At 36.7% G+C, this 25,090-nt stretch overlaps 1 protein-coding gene across 1 annotated transcript in view; it reads left to right on the forward strand.

Annotated features, from left to right (window-relative positions):
- The window catches only part of rai14 (retinoic acid induced 14), a 37,617-nt gene that overhangs the window by 655 nt on the left and 11,872 nt on the right, over positions 1 to 25,090 (forward strand). Inside the window, exons 2-7 of the mRNA XM_079256172.1 lie at positions 714 to 795; positions 18,526 to 18,656; positions 20,442 to 20,530; positions 20,630 to 20,694; positions 22,065 to 22,122; positions 22,326 to 22,396. Of these exons, the coding sequence (XP_079112298.1) occupies positions 760 to 795; positions 18,526 to 18,656; positions 20,442 to 20,530; positions 20,630 to 20,694; positions 22,065 to 22,122; positions 22,326 to 22,396 (450 nt within the window). The 5' untranslated portion in view covers positions 714 to 759. The remainder of the gene's footprint in view (positions 1 to 713; positions 796 to 18,525; positions 18,657 to 20,441; positions 20,531 to 20,629; positions 20,695 to 22,064; positions 22,123 to 22,325; positions 22,397 to 25,090) is intronic.

Consider the following 25,090-nt stretch of genomic DNA (forward strand, 5'->3'; position numbering starts at 1 on the left):
TACCCCACTTGATAGGCTTGATATGTGCAAAACTTTCTCCAATAGCCTTAAACACTTACTTCTTACCAGCAAACTGCTTGTATTTACTGCATCTCAATTTACTTTCATACAACTCTAAACCGAAATACAAGCTGCCACAGAGGATCCTGCAAATTATAATTAAATATACAAGCTTTAACTGGATTGCTCTAAATTATATTTTTGGGTTTAATCACTGACGAGGTCACATTGGGCTTAAAATCTGGAAACCACTCAATGTAGTTTGGGAGCAAAAAGTTATTCACCAGACGTCCCAAAGGGATCTCCGGTGATTTATAACATCCTTCGAGGAAACAATACAAAACCACATACCATTTTCTGCAACAGGCTTAATATGCCATTAAATGCATCGTCAATTCTCCAAATTGCTCATAAACCGAGGAGGAATAGCTGGATGTGAAATTACTACAGATTTGTTGGACTTTAAGTACTGATTTTCTATTCTCACATGCTGTTAATGAGGCTTAATATACAGATTGTCCATTTTTAAATAAGAACAATGTACTTTCTCAGTCTAAACACTAGTGGTTTAACTTTCTGTTGTTACACTCTATTGAACTTGTATTGAGCGTTACCTATCTAAAACATTTAATATGTCAGAAATCTACAGGATCTCATTGAAATGAGGCTGAACATTTGAGTCTGAGTTTAAACATGTGGTTTATTCTCTACAGCTTCAGCTGAGCGATTGAGTGGGTGACTGCATGGATCAGGCTGAACATGAAGAGCTTTAAAGCCAAGTTTCGGAAAACTGATGTAAGTATTCTAACATATGCTGATGGCTGTGTGAACTGTGCCCCTAGTGCCCCTATGTGTGTGTGTGTGTGTGTGTGTGTGTGTGTGTGTGTGTGTGTCTACATGGGTGAGTCACTGGCTGTGCATGTTATGTCTTGAGATTTGTAAATGATTTTGGTCAGACTCTTTCAGCTCATGGCTTGTTGATAACTGCTTAAGAAAAAATAAATAAGTTTGAAAAATGAAAGTGCTCCCTTCAGAGCTTTTGCAAACAGAAAAAGTACACCATAGATGATTTTTTAAAGAAACATATCAGCCTATCAGCTCTTGCTGTGTGTGTCTTATGACTCATGACAATCACAGCAAGACGGAACAAAATTGACATGCTGGCACTGTGAAACTATTATTCATGGTGTAAGTGATACGGCACAGACTTTTAAACAAACAATATAAAAACTTTAAACTTTTCATATTGAGAAAGTGATTGCACAACGTAATGTGAATTATTTTTGTCCCACAAAGACCACAAACCTCCTCAGATACTATGGCCTCCACACAACGAACTGATCCTCTGATTATGAATCTGTCTTAAGAGAGGAATTTTGTCCATGATGGCACGCTAATTCATTTGGTCTCAGTCTGGGATGCTCTACACTCACAGGAAGTGAGGCGTCTCCACAACGTCTGACTCATCTGTTGTCACGGTGACCCTAATGACACAGAGCAAAACGGCAGACAGGAAAAGTCTGGAGAGCTGTTTGATGAATGAGACAAGTTTTAGGGGGATGGAGGGTGTGGCAGAAGTAGGGGAGTCAGCAAATGGAGCGCAGAATGCTGACTGAATGAGACATTTGGTGTATGTTGACAGTTTCCCAGAAATTAAGAGTATGTGGTGGGGCAGGATGGTGAGCCCTGGTTAAATGGCATGTTCTGCTGAACGGGGGAAGAAACTTTCAGTGAGACAGTAATAGGTGGAGTACACCCTTGCTTTTATTTAGTTATCCCCACCACACACTGCAAGGCATCATAAGAGTTTGGATTATTGTGTAGAGAGCTACATGTCTCCTGGTGGAAGGCAAATTAATAACTCCAGAGACCAGCCTGTGGAACATACAGGCAAACTGTAGATCCACATAGCCCTTCTGTCTAAAATGAGAAAATTATTGCAAATTCAGTCAGCTATGTGGGGGAGTATAATAGCGTCTATTGTTCTGGAAAATGTTGAGTCGACCGCTGCAAGGTCAGATACTTCTTTCTTCATGAGTAAAATGAATTTGTTGCGGTTTCACCTTTGTTTGATGTTTTCTAGTGCAACCCTGTCTTGGATAATATCCATTCTGATCCGTATTAGTTGCTTTTTAAAGCAAAATGCTCATCCGCCCTAGAATAGCTGGTCGTAGGCGGCGTGAGAGAAGACAGGGAAGAGCTCTGGATGGGAATGTTGCTTAGAAACACAACTGATGCTACATCACGCATACCTTTGCAGACCTCCCACTCATACACTGTCGCTTTTTTGCTCAGAGAATTGTTCTATTTGTCTTCTGTATTATGTAATATGTGTCCATTTTCAAATCTGTGGATTAATATGATACAGTTTGCAACAGGAAGCAGCTGCACTCATGTGCTGTTTTAGATAAAGAGAAATTATAGAGGTATCACTCTTTTGCTGAACGACTTCATTTGACAATTGATCAAACTCAACATTTGTCCTTTTTATTGTATGTTTTATGCACAGCCCGCTTATAATCCTAGTCATTCTTGGTGTTTGTATATTACACTGTTCACACTAATTACAACAACTGCTGTGTGAACAATTAGTGTGAACAATTATTGATGAAATAAAGAGCATACAACAGACTGTGTTTGAAAATTCAGAATGTGATCGACTGGAGGACTCTTGTTAAAAAAACAAAACAAAAAAAAAACTCTTTTCAGTGAAGGAAACAGTCATTTTATTGCAGAGGAAACCAGCCAGTGCAGCAGTTTACATTCAGTGATTAAAATGAATGGACCTGATTAAAATGAAATAAAACGTTTCACAGGGCAGGGTATTTTTCTTGGTTAATAGTCATTCCACAGCTTTTTATAAAGATCCTGAACAGCTTTAATAGAAAGAAAACATCTCTGGGGTTCTATTTTAGGCTGTGTGTCAGTGACAGCTTATTTGGGAATGTTCCCCCCAAAACCAGGCCTTTTTTTTCTTTAACAAAATAACAGAACCTTAATGCCATTGTAAATAGCTCTTTGCTGAAGTAAAATAATTTTGAGTCAGATAACAAGTAACGTAATGGAATCTGTGCCTCAGTTCCAGATCATAATGTAATGCTTTCATTTAAATATACTCCTCCAGTTTAGTGATATGAGTGTATTAGTCAGCCAAACTATTAAAGACCTCACCAACACGAGGTCTCAGTTTGCAGACATGTAAAAAAAAAAAAGAAAAGAAAAAGAAACTGACAAAAACAGGGTGGTAATTTTTTTATTGCATCAAATCTTTTGACCAGGTTTGACATAGCAGCTTTTGATGAGCATATTTTATTTATGACATCATATGTAAATGTTTAAACAGCATCCAAAACATAAGAACTCTAATTTTCCCTTTTTAAAAACAAGGATTGTCGAAAACTCACACAATCGCTGATACATAGTTGTATCTTCAGCTATTGAAATATTCAACATCTTATAAGTATGAACATATGCCCCCAGCTTTGTCCAAATCTGGATGTCATTTTAGACTATTTGAATGCTAAGAATGTATGAATCCATAAAATATGCTTCTGCTATCGTATCTCACACATCTGTCAGATAAGTGTACTTCTATTTAATTTATACAGAATATGTAAAAATATAATTGTTCACACTCACAGTACCTGACAGAAAGGTTCACTATGTACCACTTAACTGTTTGTCATCAGGGTTATGCAATGATTATTGCATGATTTTCATTAAACTCAGTGGAGAGTTTCAGATCATGCTCTTAGAGATTCTGACTACTGGAAACACTCTGTGTGGCAACTATGGGTGATTAAGTATATGTCTGCTTCATGAGTAAAAAACAATCAACATACTTTAATGACTGTTTTCCGATATGAGCTTTCTGGCAGTTTGTACTGATTAACCTGCCAAAAAAATGACAAATTATCAGAATAAAATCAGAGGGAAAAACAGGATGTAGTTACATATGGGTGTGTGGTATCAGGCTGTCATGTGCATCATAAGACACACACAATTCAACATGAGAGCTGAGATTCAAATGGTGGATTATGATCTTACCTCAAAAGATATTTTGGCCGTCTCATAATGTTCTCCAACATAATGTTTGAGGAATGCTTTCATGTTTGTTATTCTTTCTACTCTCAGCATGTTTGATCTTTATGAATTGCATCTAATTCTAGAAATGCAGCGCAAACTTGCTTAAAACTGGACTCCAGACAAACTCAGCAGTGTCACCACAATAAGTAAATCAGCTTTTGAAATGGGCTCTGAATACGCCGTAGGACCATGCACTGAGAAAATTTGTCTGTACTTAAAATGCTTATGTACTGCCATGGTTGATTCTAGACAGGGTTAATGATGCACAAAACACTAAGTGAGAAGACAACCTATACAGACGTGCTTTTCATATATTTTATATATTCTTAATGTTTCATCTTTGGTGGGATCCTCATAGCTGTGTTGTATGCTGACTTTTGCACGTAGGATTTGCACACAGAGATTCTGTGCATACCAGTGCCTGATAGAAAGGTCCACCAATGTTTCTTTATCAGAAGCTTTGTGCAGGTGTGTAGTTGTGCAAGGATAAGGTGAATTAGAGGAATTCTTCAAGGTGTGTCTGTATTTGTTCTGTTTGCAAGTCTGTCTGCTAGACTCTGTGTCTGCACTTCAGTGTTTATAATTGTGACTTAAATATGTCATCATTATTTTTGGATTTTTTTGTGGATCGTTTTAGTTTAGCGTCTTTAGGCAAACAGGATAGTGAGGGAGTTTCTATGTTTTTGTATGTTTGTGTTGGGGATGGGGCATGTTTAAGAGAGGCAGACGGTGTAATCTTGTTTATAGAAAACTGCCACAAAGAGAGTCATAAGCACTCCTGCTGTGACCTGCAAAGATGATGTTCATCATAATAAATTATCTTTGCCTCATATAACTAAAAACAAAGTTGTTGATTTAATTTAAATTCTGTAAATTTCTATACTTTCAAAGGCTGCCATCTGTTGATTAACATCTCTGCAACCTCAAATAGAAAAGCATGAAGGTGGATTTCTGCAAATTTCATTTGGTAATATGCTTTTATTTTAGTATTTAAGTCATGCCACATATTGCAAAAAAGTTGTAATCTCAGGTGTATAGTTGTGATTTCATACCCATCATACCCAAGAACCATCATTTATCAATAACTAATGATTTTGTGGTCAAAGGATTACTTTGGAAAATCCTGTAAGCTTGAAATTCACTGCAGGTTTGCGGGATACACAAACAGCAGTGTGTAATAATGTGCAGTAAAAGTTTGCATCCAAGCCATAAAACCAAAAGGAAGAAGAAAACTTCTACACATTTGGCTCGTTTGTCTTTCTCTCTCTAAGCACTCAGCTCCCTCTGCTGTCACAGTGTCGCTCCCACTGGCAAACCAAATATTTCTACCTGATTCCCCTCAAGTAAGCAAGTCTACTAGTTAAAATTTAAAACTCACCTATCATCTAAAGAGGCAAACATCAGGACAAAAGATCAGTGCAAGTAGCAGCGGTGGTGTCAGTGATGTTGTCTTCAGGCGTCACCGATGCTGGTAACGGTACCAAGCAGCCCAAAGAAAAGTTTCAGGCTAACCTGCTCAAAATGTGTCTGTGGCTTGATCATAACAGTTGTGACAGTAACCACACAGTTTTACATTCAACTCTGCAAGTGCACCAGCCTATGCTTTTTCTAATTCAGAGGCACATTTGCAGAGTTAAGAGGAAATTAACAGACTTCTTAAAACTTTATAGTTTTAAAGCACAAAACTACTGAGCCTGCCCGATGACATTGAGAGCAAAAAAACAAGAGATGTTCGCTCACTGTCATGCATTAAGTCATGCCCACTGATTGCTAACATGTGGAGCATGATCAATAACTTGCAGACATGTTTGTCACATATTTTTGGTAATTGTCATTTAATTGAAAAAAATTAATAAATTGCAACCAAGCTTACTGGGTTGTTGATGCGTTCCTAATCCATCCCCATGATTTAAGAATGTATGGCCCCGAATGATTTATTTATTGATTTTTGTCATTTGATGTCACCAAATGGTTTTTTTGTACTAAATAAATTGGCTAATTTTTAAAAAATATTTCTCATCTGGTTAAATTCATTAAGGGGATTGAATATTCTCTCACTCACTCTAACAAGCTATGGCAGTGAAATTAAAGAAAAAGGTTCACCAGAAATGCACCAAACAATTACAGATACACTTGTGAAAGATATCAACAAAGCTTTGTTAAAAGTCTTGTGTTTTCCTTAATGATGAATCTACTGTAACACTAAGAAACTCATTTAGACACACAAATGAACACCAGACCAGAAGAAAATCATATGGACGTGGATTCAGCATACAAAGGAAGATTAAAAAACAATTCAGAAATCCACTAAATACCACAGACTTCATTAATCTGATGCTCATTTCAGAGTTTGACCTTCCTTCTAGACAAGCTTGAATTTAGCAGAAGTCTTATCAAATGGCAAGAGATTACGCAGAGGAGACAGAGAACAGACAGGACAGAACTGAGCATAAATGGAAGAGACACCAAAACGACACTGATGCATGACCAAGCGTCCACAAATTACAGCAATGAATATAGTTTTTATACCACCTTGGCTAAGACTGATAGGTGAGCAGGTAAGAGAGCATGTGGATGAGACCATTCAAAGGTGAATTATCAACTTTTCTATCTCTATGCACACCAAGTGTGATGCGAAATTGTGAATAAATCATGAAAATTCTAAAACAAACTCGCAAGGTGGATTCCACACCAAGCCACAGCAAATGTGCGCTGATGATGCACAAGAAAAGACAAAAAGAGGCACTGAGTGCATCCTCTTCAAGAAAAGAGAGGAGATCTTCCCTTCATTGTTTAATTTAGGAGCTGAAGCTGGACTTCAGCCGCTTCAGGACAGACATTAGGATGTCTGTGGGGCATTTCGAAGATCTTCTTTAGCAGCTAGAGGAGAAAAGAAATGAGAAAGAACATCGGCCACAGTGAAAAAAATGTTTGAATGAAATAGCAGCGACACATTGATTCTTGCATAGCTCGCGACCACTGACATATCAGTCAACACGCCTTCTCTGATTGGTTGGTGATATATCTGTCAGATGCAAATATTAAGAAGCTCATTGGTAATTCAATGCTCTGGGAAAATCCTTTTTACACCATTGTGATAGCAGTGTTAAAGCAAAAAGGATTCTCTGAGATTTTACAGAAATATATGCCGCTTCAAGACAACAGCTTTTCCAGGGATGCTTATGCCTTTAATTTGCCTTATGCAGTTTTCAACAAGACGGTGCAAAACCACATTCTGCACACATTCCAATTGCACAGTAACATGGCTGAACAGGATGTGGGTAAAGGGATTGAACTGACCACCAGATCTGTCCCTGACAGAAGATATTGGAGAATATTGAACTGAAAAAGGACAACCCTGTACTCACACACACTTGAAGACTTGTTGGCAAGTGGAATGAAGCAAAAGAACATCTGAACCATTACATTATTTGGCATCATCAATACAGAAAATATCTGTGTTGTGAGAAGGAATGACAAAATTCAAAATAGAACTTTACAGTCTGAACTTGTTGTGGAATGTGTTGCATGTGTTGCAATGTGCATTCTTATTAACAAATGCAGTTACATTGATGAGGTAAAGCTCAAAATGTCCAAGGTTCATACTGCCTACAAGGAACTAAAAGTCCAAGTAAATGCAGGAACCACTTATTCATTTTTCATTTTGTTTCCTAATTATGATTTTCTATATGACTCAACTTTCTATTAATTATGGAGTGTTTGGTTTAGTTGGAGTAATGCCAAGGTTTAGCTCTGTTCACAATGGCACACCTTATGCCCTGTCTTACTAACGATAAAAAAGAAAGAAGCCCTGCTAACTGGTAAAAGTCTTTAACATCTGGATTTTGTCTTTAAAAGGAAATTGGCATTCATTCCTGGGTCAAATGACTCTGGAGTGTTAAATCGGTTCCAGTTCCAAACAGAAAGCAACACAGCATCCTCATGGACCCACTAATTTATCATGTGTCTGCTGAGCTTAGAACTGCAGAATCACAAATTTATTGAATGAAAACATATCTTTAAAACATAATTTGACATTTTCTTGGTTTGGCTGTTGGTGCTGATGTACGCCATTGTTTCTTGTCCTGATGATTGATTGTTGATATGTGATGTAGATGTGGGTGAATTACAAATACATGATCTTTTTGGGATCAATAAAGTTGTCATGAATCTTGAATCTTGAATATCAAATGAGAGCGGTGTAACTGGCAGGAAGACCAGCCTATAGTCGAATAGACACAGGGACAATCAATACAAATAAATAAGATTCACATCACTTGGGTATTATAAGCTCACTTCCAGTCTTAATGTCTAGTCAAAAACAATGAATTAGTTTTCCTTGAAGGTTATGCTAACCGCGATCCACCACATCCTGTATAGTAATACAACCCCTTCCTCTGGTTGTAGTCCACACAGTTTTCTATGCAGCAAGTAAATAATGCAGCTTATCCAGTACTTCAGTATGGAGCCCAACTCATTCTTTCTTTACATTTTACTTCCAGTAGATCAGATTTTTTTAATATTGAAAAGTAGCTTTGTAAAGTCTTTTTTCAATTACTCTCAGTCTAGTTATTTTGCCTAAATATAATTTATGGAGGACCAGCAATTCAACATTTACTATTTGTCAAATAAAATATAGATTGCTAAATATATTTTCAAATTAAAAAAAATAATTCATACAAAACCGTAATTAAAAATTTCTGATTTTAAATTGAATTTTTTTTTAATACTGTCATTTGTAAATGTGTTTTCAAATGCTATTTGTACAACAAGACATAACACAATTAAGATGTTTTGTTAAAAAAATATTTTCCATTTCATACATTTGAAAAGGTAATTTCCTTTTTTCATATCTGTTTTCTTTTCCATCTCCTTTTTTTCTATTTTATTTCCGCTGAATTTTAAAATCCTTTTCACAATCAGATGTCATTTGTGGTTCATCCTGTTCACAGCTGCCTTCAATATAACCAGCTCTCTCATTGGTTGGCTTTTAACAATATCTCAATGAATGTTATAATATGAGCAGAATGACCTGAACAAATGTTCAAATATTACAAAGGACTCAAAGGTGTACTGTAATTGTGGACATGCTGAATAGCTGCAGCCAGTTTTCACATCTTTCTGTGCTTTTTCTGCCTTTTCAGTACTTTGAAAAAAGATCTGTTATTGTTTGTGGAACTGCTATGTTTATTTCATCCAGTCACAACACAACTTTTCAACATATTTAAAGGAAATCTATGAGCAACCTTTTGTTGTCACTGGCAGAAGACCCAGATGTTAGTTACCCAGTGATGTTCCTGGATGTTTGCCCTGGGACTTTAAAGAATCCTTTAAAACATCCTAGATTTAGGTGGTGATCTGGATCATCCTCAATATATAATCACTTGTTCCTTATTCCATTTCACAGATTTGCTGAAAATCTTATCACCATTTGTCCATTACTTTTAGTTATGTTACTAACAGACAACAAAACACCCCCGAAAACCTGACCTCTGCCTCGGTGGAGAAAAAAAAAAAAAACTATCCACAGCAGATGAAAAGTATCTGACCAAAAAGAAATGGAAAAAAACATCCATCAGACCTGACACTTGACATAAAATATCTTCCAGAAATGGTCTAGATAGAAAGTTGACCATCAGGGAGCTATGAAAGGAAATGGAACAAAAACCTGAGTTATCACAAATTAGACAAGAAACCGACTTAAACTGAGAATCTCATATTTGAAACTTGCTCAGGAATACATGTCAAAGCATATAATGTAATGCAGTAAACATGATTTCAGTCTTATTAGTTGGAGAAATCTTTGAATCCTGTGATGTGTGTCACCCCTTTTAAATTTCTATTTGCTGCTTCAACAGAGCACCCTTAAAGAAGTAGCATTTCACTCTCATCTTTCTCCCAACTTATCTTATCATCACCACCCTCTAACGTTTTCTATTAGCTTTGTTTTTTGTAAAGACACTAGCAAACACACAAATAAACTAAATCTGTTTGTTTTTGTCTGATTATTGTTCTGTCATCAGTAGTCGTAGTATTGAAAACTCAGCCAGCACTTCATGCTTTCACACTGCTTAAACTGCTCCCCCAGCTGCTAGACTAAGCAGGATTACTTGGAGCTTACAGATATACACACACACACACAAACACGCAATCATGTGAATAGACCAGTATGCACGGCAGACACTTGCACCCTCCCCTTATCACCCAGCCTCTGTCTAATTGATGTGTGGATTATGCTGTCTCCCCTCATCCCTCACAGCTGTTTCATAGCTTCAATTAATCTGACTTACAAGACATTGAAAACTAACTCGCATGCACGTTCCCTTTGTGCTGTGTTTTTCCACACCTCTAGAATGTACGCAGTCTTGATTAGAAGAGAGGGGTCATTCTTATAGAGAGTTATGAAACGTGGTTGCTGTATTAACTGGAGCAGAACCGCAGAGAAAATCACATGCTGATCATCAAAAAAAAATTAATCGCAGTGTTTCCCATTGCTCTTAGTGCAATACGTCAATGAGTCATCAGGATAAATAGATATAAAAAAAAGAATCTTTCCTTTCACTACAAAGACAAAACATTCATTGTAAAATATTTCCTTTTAAGCCAGCTGCTACATAAGGTATCCACACTTGGCTATGTTTGATTCAGCCAATTCTGCTTTTATTTGAATTGGCCGAGTGCAGTGAAAGAGTATTAATATTGGCAGTGACAGTAAAACCTAAGAGATAGCCTGGCATTAATCTGGAAGAGGAGGTGGAGGAAGGGTGGCTGTCTGTATTATCAGCTGTATGCAGGGGAAATAGCCAGAGGGATAATTAGGAACCTAGTCTGGCTTACTTCATACAGTATACTCAGTCTGTCTATAGATCCAGATGATTGTATTCTTTAATAAGCAATATTAAAACTTTCACAATAATTCATTAATTTAACCAAACCAGCACTCTGAGAGTGCAGAACTCTGCCAAGCCACTAATTTCCCCCATTATTGTGAAGGATTCTTATGAAAATGTCTGTGTCCACAAGTCCTTCAAGATCCCTCCTAAAATTGAATGGAATGTCACGTAGACAAAAACCCATTCGAAGAAGAAAATCCCAGAAATCCACAAAGTGGTTTTTGTGTTAAGTTGCTAACAGACAGATAAACGTGGGAAAACATAACCTCCTTGGAGCATGTAATTATGACATTTCAGAGCTTTAGAAACTAAGAAGCCACTTCAGATTGATTCTTGGTTTTGATCATTTCCACGTTATAGTGTGAATACAAAAAAACCTGAAAGGATTAGTCAGTTATTTCATTATCGTTCTCACTAATTGTTATTTTTGACCAGTTTTATAAAGTCTTAGTTTTCCAGGACTCTTTTTTTTAGTTACTGTATTGCTTCAATTAGTATTTTACAGCCACTGCTAGTTTGATGAAGGTTGCACCAGTTATAACATAAGTGAAGCTACAGATTTAGTCTCGCTTTTGTACACATATAAATATTGAAGACTACAAAAACTCCAGCACTGCACAGGTTTAACTCAATCCAAGGAAAGATGGTGAAAATGGCTTATCCTTTTTAAAGAGGGATCTAATTAGAGCAGGAACTGCCTATGGGATTTCTTGATTCATTATCAGCTGTATACATGAACTGCAGATACATTTAAAGGAAACTGGCTTGTCAGCAAATATGAAATGCTGTGTATGCTACTGGGAGGCAAATGTGATCCTGGTGTCTGCGTGTGTTTGCATACAGATTTATGTGTATGTACGTTTTTGTGCATGGGGTGGGTTTATTGAGACATCACTGGTGATGCTTGTCAGTTTGTTTGTGCAAGTCCTTGAGCAATCCTGCGTTTGTAAGAGAGGATCTATTTGTTGGAATTATTTAAAAGCTTTTTAGAAAAGTCTATGTAGTTTATACAGTATAATGAAGTCTGACTGTCTGTGATGATACAGCAATGAAAATCTTAATCTGTACTACAAGGTAATGGTTAAAGACGCAAATAATCACTGACAGTGCACCAGAAAAGGTGACAGAAGTAGAAAAGATAAGTAAGGGAAGTTATGTTGAAGGGACGGGGGAGGAGTGGATGCGTGGTAAGATTAATACGATGCTACAATAAAGCAATAATAAACCAGAAGAAAAATTGTGAAATGATTGGGAAGAACGTGTACATAGAAACACCCTTTTGGAGTAAGAACAGTCAGCCTCTGGGCCCCAAGTTTGGTTCGGACCGGTTGTTTAGTTTGGCCCACTCTGAACAACTGGAACAACATTCACACCAGGCGATGCATGGAGGGAGGTAGAGTTGGACTCGGTTCACCTGAAAAAACGGACACTTTTCTTTATGAAAGCCTTGTTCCAGTGCTCTGCTCTGCCTGCTGCTTACCTTTAGGATCTGTTCACACATATATACAAGCTGTGTTTTTAGTTCTGTCTAATTATTTCGGTGAAAGAGGTGACTGGCAGCTTTATTGGTCACAACTTTGAAGTTGTTTGGCCAGACAAATACTTTTTTCTGCTTAAGGTCATTCAAAATGATTTTCTTTGGAGCTTAACAAAATGACCAGTGAGGTCATCTAATGTTTTCTTTTTTAATTGGCTACCACAGCACTCTGCCTGACTGGTTATGTGTATATTTAAACTGCCTGTGTTATCTATACACACACACACACACATATATATATATATATATATATATATATATATATATATATGTGTGTGTGTATATATATATATGTGTGTGTGTGTATATATATATATGTGTGTGTGTGTATATATATATATGTGTGTGTGTGTATATATATATATGTGTGTGTGTGTATATATATATATATGTGTGTATATATATATATATATATATATATATATATATATATATATATATATATATATATATATATATATATATATATATATATATATATATATATATATATATATATATATGTGTGTATATATATATATATATATATGTGTGTACATATATATCCCCAGTAGTTCCCATTATTTAAATGTGTTTCATAATCTCAATAGGAGGTTCCTGTTTGGCAGTGTTGTGAAATGTATGGCAGCATCTTTCATCATAAGAGCAACCATCTGGTCTTTGTTTAACTGTTCTGCATACTCACCCTTTTATTCTTGCTTCCAGAGTTTCAGAGTCTAAACTATTGTGGTGTGTGTGTTTGTGTGTGTGTGTGTGTGTGTGTATGCCTTTGCGTGTTTGTACTACAGAGGACAGTAAGCGGTTTCAGCTGTAGCTCAACTGAAAGGAAGTATTGTTAGAGGACATTTGAGCATCAGAAATGCACGAGATAAGGAGTTTGAAGTTAACAGCCACGACTGATCAAAGGGCAGCAATATAGTACTTGTGTCAGTGTCTTCCGTCTTTTCATATTTCCCTTTTTGTTCTGTACTGTATGCAGTGTTTTGTCTTTTCCCCAGCTTCTTGACTGTACCCTGTCTTGTAAACAATGAATTATTCACCCTGTATTGATGTTGTCCCCCCCCAGGAGTTAAATCTTGTTGTGTTTCTTTCCTAGCTCCTGTCTAACCTACTTTACTTTTTACATTAAATCCCATAGATATCACAAATGACAAATGTGGGTTAGTGTGTGATTTGGAATAGAGGATAGTGTTATATGCTCATGTTCTCTCAGAAAAGATTATTAGGATACAGTTTTTATCCTAATAATCTTGTATGGCTTTAGCTGTTTTATGCTTATCTGTCTGCCATAAACAGGCCTGGTCGTTTTACCATTCTTTTTTCTGTATTGTACACCATCATGAAGATCAAACTAAACACAGAGTTTAATTTATTTATTAAGTTTTTTTTTTTTTTTCTTTAAAGGAAAACCCTGAATTTTTTTTTTGAAAAAGTAAATATTTTACTGCACAACTCAATCTTCCCTTGGTGTATTAAATACAGATGTATATGTAAATACAGATTATGATGTAGTTCTTTATTCTTACTTTTCTGAGCTGTAAATTTTCCCTCAGAAAACAGTGGATTTTTACAGTGTTAATCCATACAGTGCTATGAAAAAGTCTTTGGGTTAAGGAGACATACACTCGGGAATATTTTTCATTGTGCAATTTATTCTAAAATCTAAACAATTTTTTTTCTAAATTTGAATTCCTTAAAATGTCATCAATACTTTACAAAAAGAAACACTAATGTCTGAAAAGCATATGACAGGAATGTTGAGGTTAAACATTAAATTTTAGGCAAGAAAAACGCTATATGTGATTAAAGCCTCTCAGCATGCATATATAAACTTATTTATTAAATCCTAGCACTGAGCAATGTTCATGCTCCCCTGTCATTTCAGAAAGCTACAGGCCTGGGCAAACAGGAAACTCTTAGTGTTATTAGTGCACTTTTTGTGTCTTAATGAGTGTCAGACGAGAGAGCGAAAAGCGAACACACACACCCTGATCTCACTGTAAACACTCTTAGAATAGCACAAGAAACAGAAAAAGCAGGACAGCCTAAAGGAGAAGCAGGCAGATCACAAAGCCAGAGGAAGCAGAACTGACAGAACAAGAGGAAGTGGATATCACTTCCTGCTAGTACACATGGAATAACAGTGTTTTTTACTGGCTAAAATCTCAATATTAGTGACCACAGTGCACTTACTTGTGTTATCTTCTTTTAAGTTTTTATGTTATTTTATTAAAAAGTCATTAATTAAAGCAGTGCATGCTCTTTCTGTGCTGGCAAGGTCACATTCTTGGAAATCTTATCACACCAACTCCTTATTTCTACTTGTGCTGTTTGTTCCCAATGCAGAAAAAAAAATGTCATTCTCTCTGGACCCGGATAGTTTCATGGCAGTCATTGATATAAATTACTTTCCTAGAAACAGAATAATTTAGTCTCTTATTTATTTATTTCACTAGGAAATACTCGAACATGGCAGTTTCCCTTTCAATTACTGCGTAAGAACACGATAAAAAGAAATGTAAAACAAATAAAATGATTGTAAAGTCCTTATTTAAACAAGTCAGCACCAGAAACGGCTAGTGACCTGCTAGCAAACACTCTTGGTCAGCTTGGTTTTAAAGTTTGCAACATTTTGTTTGCTTGTCTTTGTGCTGAACTTTTAATGACCCTTTGTTCAGTCAGGTTTCTGTGAGCTGAGGTCCGTGCTGATTTCTCATTCTCTCTCTCTTCCAGCACATGATTATTTGATCAGCCTCCCTGCGATGACACTACGTTTGAATGTGACTGAAACTAGAGCATGGCATTCCGCTCCACTTAAACCTGTCTACTACAATAGAGTCAAATACTGTCAATGCCATGCTGCTCCGTCCTTACTGCCCTTCACACAAGTTTCGCATGGTCATGCTACAGTGGCCATTGGTGTTTTCTCTGTAATTGTTTCTGTAAGTACTTCAGTTAAATGGTTGAAACATCCTAAAGGGATTAGGAAAGTTGTCTGAAGAAGTCTACTACCACATAGTATTTATTTTAGTTTTGATACAACTAAGTTTTTCTTCTTATATGTACATACACTAGCTCTTGTTAATGGTGTCATAAGCAAAATGCTTGCTGCTTTTGTTAATGTAAATAAATAAAGAGAGCTAGCTTGCCAGAAAACAACATTTTCAGTCTGTGAACAGCGAAGTGCAGCTCTGAGACACAGATTTGTGAAACACGTGCAAAGTTGTACACTGCAGGCATTCCAAGACAGATTTTCTTTTCTCAGCGGACCTGAGTAATAGATAATGACATGGTAATAGAGAGAAACTTTCTAGATTTTGTCTGATAAAGAAAGGGATTGTTTACTATATTATAAATTGGATTTGTGTGAAATTTTTGTGTTATGTGAACGTCTCCAAAAATTATTTAACTTTTTTCTCAATTAAACTGGAGTTTACTTTCGCTGCTTAGGTGAGTAAAATGTGTATATTGGGGGCGACAGTGGTTCAGGTGGTAGAGCATTTTTTCTTTGAATCCTGCTTTCCCCAGTCAGTGTATGAATGTTTGGTGGTGGCCAGAGAGCCCACTGGCTGCAGCATTTCTGTCCGTTTGTCTCAGGGTAACTGTGGCAACACATATAGCGTATCATCACCAAGTATGAATGAATGATGGATTCATTGTAAAGCACTTTGGGTGCTTGGAAAAAGCAGTATGTAAATCTAATCCATTATTATTATTATTAAAATAGGGATATGAAGTCTTTATTAGCTTGTATAAAATTTTCTTCCTCCATGTGTTAAATTGTTAAACTTTCTTGCAACAGGAAGATAATTCACATGTATGAGTTGAGGTTGTTGAAGGAACCAGGCATTGAAGCAGAATTGAATTTCTCTCTGAAATAAGGAAGCCTTATGGAAGCTGAAGTTCATCCCAGGATGCAACCGATTAAAAAATCAGCTTCACGAGTGCCTGGTCAGTCATAAGGCTCACATGAACAGACAAAGTAGAGTTTGAATGGTTGGATAGAGAAACTGAGAAGGTTGGGGCTGATATATTTAGACAACCTTTCGCTGAACAATACAGAACATGAAAGGAGTTCAGTGTTGTTTATATTTTCAAAGGTGCTCAACTGAAGTGCAAGCTTGAATTTGACCATAATAGGAAGCATTAGGAAATGAGTGTAGGTTATCATTTTTAATATCTGACTGCTTCTGCTACTCTGTCATTCATAAGGGTGGGTTTGTTTTGGTGCTTCTTTCGGACCACAAAGGCACTCAATTACAACAGCTGGTTCTGCCCTTCCTGGTATCCACAAAACAAGATAAGGAGAGTGCCGGTCACTGTTGAACTAAACATGTTTGTTATTGTAAACAATAGAAACTTTGATGTCCATCTACATTGTAGATGGTAATTCCAATAAAACTCAGGCAGGACCAGTCTATTACATGTTCATATGTTCCGCTTTTCCTTTTTACATGTGATTGTTTTCTTTTTTATACGATTCCCGAAGTACTGTTATTTTTAGTAATTGATTGCCTCAGTGCTCTTGACATCACATGTCTGTAAGAAAATCATGAGACTTCCCTCAACAGACAGACTGGGAAATCCAGCTCATTTCTCTGAAAACAAGAAATCCAAACCACTGCCTCCTAATAACTTCAGCCCTCTCCTGCTGGGTCATGTTTCAGTGCACACCAATCAAAATGACAGACACTCACACTTCTAGTAGTTACTGTGTCAAACGTTTCTCTGCTCTTTTCCCAGAGGCTCAATTTCATGTTTGTAAGCATTTCAGGTTAGGTGACTCACAAATACAGTAAAATGTTAATGCTTTGATGGGATTCAAAACACCCTAGTGGTGTTTACCAGTATTGTATGTCTATTGTTTTTAAATTTGTCATAATCTTAGCATTTGTAGTTCTTCATCATTGAATAACCAGCAACTTGACTCTTATTGTGGCGATTTTAGGCCTGGATCACAAGAAATCAGGGGCATTGAGTGTGTATATACTGTTTTATTTGAAGTCATCTAAGATGTCTTACATTGTTAAAACTGCATGAATCAAGTATTTCCTCCCCCTCACTGATCCATGGTAATGTTGCTGTGCCTGAGGCTGCAGTGCTCGGTGGTCATCCTAGCTGTTCAAGTGATGGAGAGGATTTTTATAGCCGTGCATTTTTCCACCAGCTGTGCGAAATGTATTGCAGTGGTTGCACTTGAGTGTTTGCCACAGAGGCTGTTTACACCCTGTAGTGCTATGTTGGCTTATTGCTCCCTCTAAAAAAAGGGTGCAGTCTGCCACCACATGTATTATAGAGTCACAGAGTTCATCTTCTTCTCACGTGTAGGTCAGTGTGCTATCAGGTCAAATATAATACTGTACTGCAAGCTAATATGAACATTTGGCAGCAGGGAGAGATGACTAATGAACTTTTGGCCTACTTGGTGGGGGTCTGCTTTGCTTCCTTTACAAGTTGCTCCTTTTACAACATTTCCTTTAAATGTATTTGATATTTTGTCTTTGATCAATTAGGTTTTTAGAAAATCAAATCGTGTTAGTTCCTGTCTTAGTTCATAGAGCGGCTCTGCTTTTAAGGCTTGCTCTTTTGTATCTTGCTCCTCTAAAATGCTGTGTTGAAAGAATGAGATCATGTTTGAACTTTTAAAATAGCAGACTTCTATAAGAACAGTTTATCAGTGATCCAAATGTGGGGCCATTTTGTGTTTGCAGTAATTCTCAAATGATAAGGCCGTAACAGAATCCAAATGTGTCCTGTTCTTCTAGGAAACATTAGTCATATTTTGGGCATCCGCTTTGACCTCTGTCATATTTCCCAGTGTGTTATTTTCACTGATATTGTTGCATATATTTTCCTAATGCAGAGTATCTTTCAGAATGTATCATTGTTGATATATTTTTGCATACAGGAAAACTGACATAATACTGTCTCTTCCTGTGTATTACACTTTATTGCTTTTGATAAGCTCTTCTAATATCCCTTTTGTTTCTCTCTTTCCTTCCCATTTAGGTCCACGAGTGGAACAAAAACGATGAGCGCCTTCTTGCTGCTGTGGAACATGGTGATGTGGAAAAAATTGCACCCCTTCTTGCAAAGAAAGGAGCCAGTGCTGTTAAGCTGGGCAGTGAGGGCAAATCAGCGTAATTATTATCTTTATTTTTCTCTACTTAAAAATGAAAAAGCGCCTTAGGTACAGATTCAGTATTCTTTGTGTGTGTGCGCTGTATGTTTATCTTAGTATAATTAGGACATGAATACCATAACACCAATAAACCCAATTTCCCTGTGGGGTTAATTAAATGCACAAAAATCCCAATATCTTCTCTGCAAAAAGAAATGATTTCTGCAGAGCAATCAACAATCGAGGCAAGAGAAAATACTCTGCAGTGAGTTGTGAAAGGGCAAACAGGAAATGAGGGCAGTATAAAAGAGAGCAGAATAACATACGAAGCTCAGCATGGTTTAGAAACATCTAACAGGCTTGCACACAACAAAGGCTTGAATGAAAAATTACTGGACTGCGGTGAAATAAAAATCCAGAGAACCTCAAGTTCTTCATATTTTTTTCTGTTTTCATAACAGTTCAAGGATTTGACATCTCTCTGTATACTCTGTTCTCTGAATCCGGTGCTTATGAAACTACTTTCAACGCTCAATAACACAGTGTTAAAGATGAACAGCCATAATTAAAGTATTTTTTAAAACAAAAAACAAAGCAAAGCTTTATTTACCCTCCCTGTCATTAGGTGTTTTGAGAGCTAGTTTCTGCAGAGGAGCTTGTTGCCTCTCTGGTTGAGATTGTCGATAACACAGAGGCGCAGTGTTAATATTTGACCTCTTTCTGTTCTGAAACGCAACACCCGCTGACCTCAATGTGTTGAGCAGCTCACACAGAGCTAGGTAGATTGAAATGCAGGATCAGATCCAGTGAGAAACAAATATGCAGATTCTAAAGTGCTAAACCAAACAAATGACCTTTTTATTTTCACCCAATTTGCATCCTTGACCTTTTCTCTCAGTGAAATTAGAGCACATGAACACAAGCGGATTCTCTTTGTGTATCGTGATGAACGTGGTTTGGAATCACAATTCTCCCATCTTTTCATTACACACAATGGAAGAGTCTACAGTGTCTCTATGGCAGTAAAACCTGACCGAGAGGCATGTGAACATAGTTGTATGTTTCAGTGTGTGATGTGTGTACATTCGAAGCATACACACTTACAGAGGAAAGGAGATGTGCTGTGTTTTTTTCTTTTTTTTTTTCTTTTTTCTTCTTTTTTTTTGTTGTTGTTTTTCCCTCCGCTCACTGAGGTGGTTGAATTGATTGCCATATACACACACACACACACACACACACACACAAATAAACACATGCAATCCAGACAGAGCATTTCTTGCGTATGTACTTTAACAACATAAATGATGTAGCAGCATCTGTATGATGGGTAAAACACAGCCTTGTTTGTGGAGAAGAAGCTAACTTTCTGTAACTACTAAGTTGCTTGTGATATTGCTGTATTATTAGTCGTATTATTTCTTCATTTTGTAACATATTTTACATATTTTTCATAAACCACATTGAGCTTGCTTCTGTCATCTGAGGACTTTCTGCAGATTGCTGCAGATTGTTGTGCAGTCTATTCTTCCATTCTGGACCAGATTTGGTCTCAAATACGTAGGAACGGATCTGAGGAGCTGGCATGGCCATTCAAGGAGAATTTCTATGACTTACTTTTTTGCAGTTTGCTCTCAAAGCTCCCACACTAGCAAGACAAAAAGCTGACCAAAAAAATAGTCCCTTGTAAACCACAGTTGTTTTATTAACTCTTTGCAAGAACTGAAGAACAGGAACTGTTTAGATTTGCAGATGAGTTTGATACAAAGATGCTTGTACATGTTCTCTGTTTTGGGTTTATGTGCAGTCTTCATGTAGCAGCTGCTCGTGGTCAGACAGAGTGCCTAGCTGTGATCTTGGCTCATGGGGCTGACTTGTCAGTCACTGATGCTGCTGGTATGTATTGCAAATGATAAGTGACAGATTTCTGATTTTCTGCTTCATAAATATTGATTTAATCTGGTTTTCATTGATGTTTTTTAACTTTTTGTTAAGGTTTTACTGCTTTACATCTGGCTGCCAAAAACAATCAAGTGGAATGCTGCAGAAAACTCATTCAGGTAAGGCTTGCAAAGGCGGCCATTATAAATAAAACAATGATGCCCTCTGTTCAGAGGCTTGAATGTACTTATATGGCCAATAAGGCACAAAGCTATTCTACATATTTATTAGGTACATATTTATTAGGGGTGGGAAGATCGGATCAAAAAATAAAAAATCTGGATTTTTTGCTGCACAATTATAAAATAATTTGTTTTGTTAAAAAATTAATTTCTTTTTTAAAATAAATAGAAATAATCCATTATTAAATTGTTGTCATTTTTTATTGCTTTTGTTGATCTTTTTACTTGTCTTGTTGGGTTAGCGTCTTGAGATGGCATTGCCGTGATTTGACGCTATATAAATAAAGTTGAATTGAATTGTTGGGCATTATAGCAGCAGAATGATGATCTGGCCACTGTGTTGTTTTTTTTCCTCATTGAAATCAAGAAAATTGACTAGCAAAAATAGGTTTTATACATTTTTTTTTGTTTATAATAAACAAAAATCAGCAATATCAAAGAATTGTGAGAATCGGAATTTAAATCAAATCTGCACCCAAAAAATCGTAATCAAATCAGGACAAAAGCATATCGTCACAACCCTAATGTTTACAATACACAAGATTGTTTAATTGATTATAATGTCTGTAAACTATTTAAGTTTAAATTAAATATCCTCCAGAAATGTTAGAAAATGTGTTAGGAATATCAAACTAAGAGTGTTTTAATAACACACGGTGTCATTGTCACCCAGCAGAAATTGTCTTGGACATTGTACTTGTGCTGGAGACAAAAATGAAATGTTTATGTGAAAGCACCTCATGAACCATATGAAAGTTATGGTGTGAACTGTCTGTATTCTGTTAAAATGCCTGAAACCAGATAGCATCACAGCTTCATGTCCTCAGTCTGCTGATTCTGTGTGCAGGTCAGCAAATCTTAGCAATAGGACACACACACACACACACACACACACACACACACACACACACACACACACACACACACACACTCTTCCTCCTCTGATCTGCTGATCTCACCACTTGATGACAGTCTACAGCAGCATCTCATCAACACACACCTGAATGGCCAGCCAAAGCTCTGCCCGTGCATGCTGGCATTTGTAACGCCTGAGTTTCATTACTGTTTAATGTGGCTTGCATTAAGACTTACTATTAAATGGTCTTCTCTCTTTAAAAAAAATACAAAAAACAAACTAAATGTATTTTCTAGTAAACATTATTGCAATAACTGTAAAATAGACTCAAACACATTTTTAGTTTTTCAGACAGAAATAAACATTCTTTGGAGCAGATATATTGACCAATTGCCCAGCTGCTTTTTGAATTGTATAATTTAATGAAATAACTTTCCTTTCACTCTTTAAGAGTAAGTGTCCTATGGAAGCCGTGGATGTCTCAGGGAAAACTGCTCTGCATCATGCTGGTAAGTGTCTCGATATCTCGACAGTTTACCATACAGAAGAGCTTCTATGTAGCGTTTGGTCTGCTTAAATGAGGACATGGGAAAACTTCTTGTAAGATTATGTTTAAGCTCTGATATTGTTTGGATAAATTTATCTGCGGTATTTTTTAATGAAGCCATTTAAAGCCTTTCTTTTTCATTCATTTTCTTTTTTTAATCCTCAGCTGCATGTGGGAACATCCAGATTGTTCAACTGCTGTGCGAAATGAAAGGTCCTGTCAACCTAAAAGACGCCGTACGTGCTTTCTTTATTACTTTCACTTTAACCTTCACTCACTCACATTTCCTGGCATATCAGAGGGTGGGGGGCTTTAAGCAGGATACAAACCACAGACATGTGTTCCAGTGCATCTCATTCACATTAGTTTCAACAGGGATTTTTCTGTCGAAGTATTTATGAGTAGTCAGTGAACAGCACGGATTTTCTTAAAGATTTACTTGTGAACTGATTAATCTGCTGTCAGGTATCTTAACGTCCTGTTCTGAGTTTGGCATGTGTAGCTTTACATGCTTTCTGTTCGCTTATTTCCAACAAATATTAATCTACAGGATGTGAAAGATCCTTCTGAACTAATGTGTCTTTTCCCTTTTCTCCTCTGTTCGAAGATTGATTACTGGTGTGTGTATAGAGTGTATGCATGTCAGTGCTTGTTTAAGGTAGAAGGTCAGAGTAGTGTGGGAACTCAAGCCCCAGACATGTGGTCTCCATTGCAGTGACAGACCATGCCTGTGGTTTTAACCCAGTTGGGATGCGTAAGCATGAACTGCTGCGCATGTTCAAAAGAAATGACAGAAGAGGAAAGAAATGGAGATGTTGCTTGTTTATTTTCATTTTACTATCCTGCTGCTGCTCACCCGACAGTCTGGGAGCCTTTTTGCAAGTGAAAAAAAAGTGTTTTCAGTCTCCTTTTTAAACATGTTTTGTTTTCTGACACTTTGCGACTTGTTTTTCTGAAAAACTGCATTTTTCTGACTCCACATATTTTCAAGTTCACATTTTAAATCTAGATGGTTGGGGAAAAAATGTTTAGTGAAGTTTCTGTAAAAAGAAAACAAAATCATGATATCCCTTTCACTGAAGATTATTTACTTTTGCAGCTGTAATCATCTGCAAATGTGTCTTCAGAGGTTTGAACGGCTCTGTCTTTTGTTAGTGGATACAGACTGTGGAGCTGAAAGTCGTCTGGAACATGAAGCTTTTTACAATGAGCAGAACATGCCAGCTTGTTGGCCTTGGGCGTACATCATGGCTGTATCGTATATCAGCAACTGATGTGTATTAGACTTAAATAAACACATCTAGATATAAAAAGAAACAGAGGAACATATACCAGGTGAAACGTTGTGTAAGACATTCTAATGCAGATGCTTCATCAAGCTCTGTTTGCTGTTAGACAGAAATCATTTTGCATAAAATCAACACAAGTCAGTCTCTCATGACTTTAGCATCCATGCAATGCAGTACATGTCAAGTGGTATTTTTTAGGGCTTTCTGACTGAGCTGGCTCAATGACTTCAGACATCTCAGCAGATTTTGGACATGTGTTGTGGTAAATATTCCTTCATATCTGTGTCACGTTCAGAGGCCTGCATGTTTGTTTACTACATGTATCTACTAACAGGAAAGGGAGAACTGAAAAGATGGGGTCAGGTTTGGCAATTAGGACCGGTTTGCTGTCCGATTGACATTATCCTCCATTTTCAAGTTAGCAGGAAATAATACTCCACCTACGGTTGTGCTGCATAAAAAAATGCAATGTTTCCCAAAATGCAAAGTTAAAATTTATCAACGTTTATGTGAAAATGTGTGTCTTGGTACTGTATTGATTCTCAACCAGGGCATGTATTATGTATTTTTCTTGATCATCAAACTTCTTCTGATCCAAGACATTGTTGCTGCTCCTTTTCTCCCCTTCAACTCTGGCAGGACTTAAACCTTTGTCCAAATGTGGAGAATCTAGCTTTAAACAACTGAATAGTTGTAAACATGACTTGCATAGAAATGCCAAGCAATACACCTGCACACCCACAAACATGCACACTTAATCTATTGCCCAGAAAAAGGCAAAACGATTTTAGTCTTTTGGATTCCAGTGCAGCAGAACTGCAGACATGGCAGGGCAGACTTAGGGCTGTTAAAGTCTTTAACAGAGCTTAGAGGAACCCAGAAAATAGTTTTGCTCTCTTTGGTCTGTGGAAACAGCAGCAGGCATGTAATATAAAACACACAACTATGCTGACACACGTAGCTGTTTCTTTTCCTTTTGGTTCAGACTTCAAATGTTTTTTTAACTTCTTGTTTCAAGTTAATATGAAAGAAAATGATCTTATTACAGTTTAAATTGGAGTTCTTTATAAATTGTGCTTTTATGTTTAGAAACTGAAGTCTACCCATAAGTTATAAATGTAATTTATCAACTTAATCTTGGCCATTCAACATTTTTCTGAGCTGAGCCTTTTGGGCAGCCAAAGTTTTAACTCTCTCAGCAGTCTTGCCAATCAAGTGCTTTGGCTTTGGTAACAGAGGGCTTTGTTTAGGTAAAATATTAAGGTTGGAGTTAAACTCTGTCATTCCTCTTAAACAATGTTAGTAAAATGTGGCTGTAGTTGGCAACTGTGTAATAAAGTCTACTGATCTCAGTCATTTAGCACTGCAGTTATATCATTTAGAGATTTTTCCACACAATTGCTAAGTAATGAGAAAGTAAATGCTCATTTTGATTTAAATATTTTGAGGAACATCTGTGATCTGATTTGAAACAAGTCACTTATTTTAACACAGCCATTTAGGATAAAAGTTTAAATTAAACACACCAATTCTTTATTTTGAATAACAAAAATTTTTTTTTAACCTTTAGTTAAGCAAAAATGATCAATAATATTTCTCTGTGGGAAGAAAAGCGCACCCTTTATTGTGGATTCTTAGCTT

The sequence above is a fragment of the Telmatherina bonti genome (genome assembly GCF_933228915.1).
Source record: "Telmatherina bonti genome assembly, chromosome: 17".
NCBI classification, from domain to species: domain Eukaryota; kingdom Metazoa; phylum Chordata; class Actinopteri; order Atheriniformes; family Telmatherinidae; genus Telmatherina; species Telmatherina bonti.